We start from the raw sequence: 1,926 nt of genomic DNA, 5'->3' as shown, positions 1-1,926 counted from the left end.
GGCCCAGCTCTGACCCTCTGCTGGGCTCCTGTCCAACCCCTCCCCACGCTTTTGGGAATTGTCCCTCTTTCAACTCTGCTTAAGATACTCAGCCCGAATGTGGGCTCTGGACACTGGTGGGCACACAGGGCCGCCTCCTAAACCCTAGCCGCAGTGTCCCCATCTGCAGAGTGGGTCACACAACAGCACCTGCTCCAAAGGCTTCTCACGTGTTACGCGAGTGACCCCGGGGGGGCCAGGAAGTGGAGAGAGACAGTACCGCAGAGCTAGAGACCGAGAGAGGCAAACGGCCAGACGGGCAGAGACGGACAGAGATGGAGGGGAACAGACGGGGGAGCTGGGAGCTGCCTGGCGGAGGCGCGCCGTGTCCCGCCGGGGCCCCCGTCCCTCTGTCCCCTGCTCCTGTCCCCGAGCCGCCAGCGCTGCTGAAGTCCGGGAGTGGCCGTGCTGCTTGTCTCCTCCCGCTCGTGTCCGGAGGGTCTGGTTTCCCCTGGGTCACTGTCACGGTGCCCGGCACCCCTGGACAGAGGAGGGCGGGCCGCCCGCTGGGCTACAGGGCGGGCACGAAGCGGAGCCTCTGGGAGTACGCGAGGTCGGCGACGTAGAGGAGCAGGTTGACGTAGGTGAAGGTGGCCACCACCAGCTGGCTGTCCCAGGGACAGCTGCCTCTAGGGCAGTCAGGGGGCCGCCCGGGCTCACCGTACTTGGGGTCGAAGCAGAAGACGGGCCAGATGACCGCAGCGCTGAGGTACAGGAGCACGGCCAGGAAGGTGTACACCACCACCACACGGTCGAAGGGGCAGCCCAGGCCCCCCGTGTGACCCATCACGCTCAGGGCCACCACGGCCACCGTGGCCAGGAAGCACAGGCTGTACACGGCCACGCACCACTGGGTGGCCACGTAGCGCCCGTAGCGGCTGTCGTGGACCAGCGCCCCGAAGATGATGCAGGCTACGAAGGCCTGGACGATCTTGAGGAGCCCGGACACCGTGGCCATGTAGCTGGCCACCTGGCCGGGCCGGGCCCGGGTTAGGGCCACCTCTGCGGCATAGGCCAGGAAGAGGAGCCCGGCGAAGACGCTGGCGGCCAGGCGGAAGTCCCTGGCCACACAGCCCGCTGGCTCGGGCGGGCACTGCAGCCGGGCGAAGTACAGCGGGTAGATGACGGCGGCCGTGGCCGACAGCAGCGTGGCCAGCATGGCGAAGGCCGCCGTGAAGTTGCCCCAGGAGAGGCGCAGGCAGCCGTGGAGCCGCGTGAACTCGCAGGCCACCACCAGCCCCGAGAGCGCGAAGCAGAAGCCCCAGGCGGCCATGCAGAAGGTGCCTTGGACGCCGGCGAAGCCGCCACGGTGGGCCACCAGGCTGAAGGTGGTGCAGCCGAAGGCCAGCTGCAGCACGCGGGCCGTGCCCACCGGGGACGTCACGGCGCCGAGATGCAGGTACCCGCCCCCGGGGGGCTCCACGGTGCTGCCCATCTGACCTGCTAGGTCCTTGCCTCACCCTGCGCCTGGCGGCCCTGGGGTTCCTGGCGGGCTGCGGCCCCTCTGTCTCCTTGGGCCGCGGTGGAGGTGCCGGCAGCCTGCAGTGTCGGCCACGCCGCTGACATTGCAGCAGGCAGCTGCTCCGCTGCTGGCGTGTTGGGGGCCAGCGCTATAAATAGGTGGCCGTGATCAGAGCCCCAGAATAGCAGCCTGCCAGCCTGTCCCTGTTGGGGAAGGGGACATCTGACCCCTGTGTCCCACGCCAAGCCCCCGCCGGGACCATTAACCCCTGGGCCGCTGGCAGCGTCCTGCCGCCACAGCGCCCGCGCCTGTAGGTGGGTCAGTTGGTCCGTTGGCTGCACTGCCGGCAGGGGAGGAGGGGAAGGCGAGCAGGGAGCCACCAGGTCGCTGCCGGTCGGTCCCTGAGGCTGGAACTGCCTGCAGAG

General features: G+C 69.0%; 1 protein-coding gene across 1 annotated transcript; it reads right to left on the bottom strand.

Annotated features, from left to right (window-relative positions):
• Positions 1–338: 338 nt before the first annotated feature.
• MYADML2 (myeloid associated differentiation marker like 2) lies at positions 339–1,474 on the bottom strand. The gene has a single exon (XM_006912146.2). It carries the CDS (start codon positions 1,472–1,474, stop codon positions 551–553), a length of 924 nt encoding a protein of 307 aa, XP_006912208.1. The 3' UTR covers positions 339–550.
• Between the last annotated feature and the right edge of the window lie 452 nt (positions 1,475–1,926).

Source organism: Pteropus alecto, unplaced genomic scaffold (genome assembly GCF_000325575.1).
Source record: "Pteropus alecto unplaced genomic scaffold, ASM32557v1 scaffold134, whole genome shotgun sequence".
NCBI lineage: Eukaryota > Metazoa > Chordata > Mammalia > Chiroptera > Pteropodidae > Pteropus > Pteropus alecto.
This window is presented reverse-complemented; position numbering and strand designations above follow the sequence as displayed.